Source organism: Protobothrops mucrosquamatus, unplaced genomic scaffold (assembly GCF_001527695.2).
Source record: "Protobothrops mucrosquamatus isolate PMUCROS unplaced genomic scaffold, P.Mucros_1.0 scaffold_276, whole genome shotgun sequence".
Classification (NCBI taxonomy): Eukaryota; Metazoa; Chordata; class Lepidosauria; order Squamata; family Viperidae; genus Protobothrops; species Protobothrops mucrosquamatus.
In genome coordinates, this window is record NW_015386352.1 from 813,424 (window position 1) to 815,339 (window position 1,916).

The window sequence follows — 1,916 nt, forward strand, 5'->3', positions numbered from 1 at the left end:
GTCCAGGCTCCTTCCGATAAAGGAGGTCTCTGATGACACTTACGGCGAGATCCTGAGGAATGGAGGTGAAGAGGGAGACCACATCAAAAGAGACCATGGTCTCATCCTCATCCACCTTCAAGTCCTCTATCCTACTGATAAATTCCTCCGCTGATTTAACAGTAGTGGAGTTATCCTGGACCAGGTAGCCGATGCGATTGCTGAGCCATTTGGCCAAACCTGAGGTTGGAGTGTTCCTGAACGACACAATGGGGCGTAAAGGAACACCTTCCTTATGGATTTTGGGCAAGCCATAAAATCTGGCGAGCGCCATATCCCCAGGGCGGATATGCCCTAGGGTGTAATCACTGATTCTATTTTTACGCTTCAGGGCGTTGAGTACTTTGTTGGTAGAATTCCTAAGTGTGGTCGTAGGGTCATGGGAAATGACCCTATAAGAGGTGGTATCCCCTAGGAGATCAAGGGCTTTGTGAATGCACTGGGCCCGGTCCATAACCACATTAGCCCTGCCTTTGTTGGCCGGCAAGATGCTACGGTGATGTCATGTGACTGAAATAGTTTGTTGGTGGTTTTGGAGATTTTTTTTTAATGCACGGGAGTGTTCTTTTTTCACAGCTTGTGTTGATTGCGTGATCAGTCACTTTTTGATAATGGAGTAGATTCTGCACATCTGCTTGGGCAGATCTGGAATATTCTCTTGAACAGCTTTTATTTCAGAGGTCTTGAATTCTAAAATTTTGTTTCTCCTATTATCTGCTTGCACTAAAAATGGCATTTGCCTAAAAAAAAAAAAAAAGACAAATATCAATATCTGTCCATTAAAATCCTTTAAGAAACCCCTAAGAGGCCTCTCCTTATTATATGAGAACAAGTTTCCCAACCAGGTTGCTTTTAGACCCTTTGGACTACGACTCCATGGGCGTGGGAGTCGAAGTCCTCTCCATCTGTAGGACTCCAGTGTGAAGAAGAAGGATTTAGGTTGAGAGAGACAAAGCAAATAGGAGATGAAACTGCCCTTGATGCTCACGGCTCTTCCTGTTGCCTTTTCCTCCTGCCACTCTGGTGTAGGTCAGCGAGCCTGTTTGGGAGAAAACCTGGCCAGAATGGAACTCTTTCTGCTCTTCGCCAACCTCCTGAGACGGTTTTACTTCCGGCTCCCAGAAGGAGTGACTGAAGTGAACACAAAATACATGAAAGGCATGACGTTGCAACCACGTCCGCAGCTGCTCCATGCTCTCCCTCGCTAGCTCAACCTGGCTTTGCGAGTGGCTGAAAAACCCACTGCAGTCTCGCTGCACTGCATCTGCACTGGCGACACACAGATAAGCCTCCAGGTGGCATCAACGACCCTCTAAAAGAAGGCAAATGACCAGCTGTCTGCAAGGAGTATAAATCAGTGATGGCAAACCTTTTAGAGGACGAGTGCCCCAAAACTGCCCCGCCCCCTGCTGCCCCCCACTTCGCTCACACCCCGCCTGCCCACAGGGCCACCCACCACCTCCACTGCCTGCCACAGCAGATCGCCCAGATGGCCCTGCAGCGCCATGGCGGCCACGCCCTCTCCCTGCACCCCACAGCAGCATCTGCACATGAAGGGCATAAGGGTGGAGTCTTGTCCCTGCTCCCGGCTGCCATGTTCTTGGCTGCGCTACTATGTGCAGGCCGACCCTGGGGGGGGACTCTCCTCCAGGGGGGCTGCTGGTGAGGAGGAGGCCGTGGGGGGAGGCGGGGCTGGGGCAACGGCACATGTGCCCCCCAAAAGGGCTCCGAGTGCCGCCTCTGGCACGCGTGCCATAGGTTTGCCACCACTGGTATAAATCCTTCCATTACCCACCATCCAGTCGGAGCTGAAGAAGCTTCTGGAATGAGAAGCGAAACGTCTTCAAAGAAAAACAAGAAAGTCCAATTGCCCCTTG

The 1,916-nt window shown here is 51.1% G+C and overlaps 1 protein-coding gene across 1 annotated transcript in view; it reads left to right on the forward strand.

Annotated features, from left to right (window-relative positions):
• Window positions 1–1,247, forward strand: part of LOC107302579 (cytochrome P450 2J6-like) — an 18,593-nt gene extending 17,346 nt beyond the window's left edge. The window contains exon 9 of the mRNA XM_015831696.2: window positions 1,069–1,247. Within this exon, the coding sequence (XP_015687182.2) occupies window positions 1,069–1,247 (179 nt within the window). The remainder of the gene's footprint in view (window positions 1–1,068) is intronic.
• Window positions 1,248–1,916: the final 669 nt, after the last annotated feature.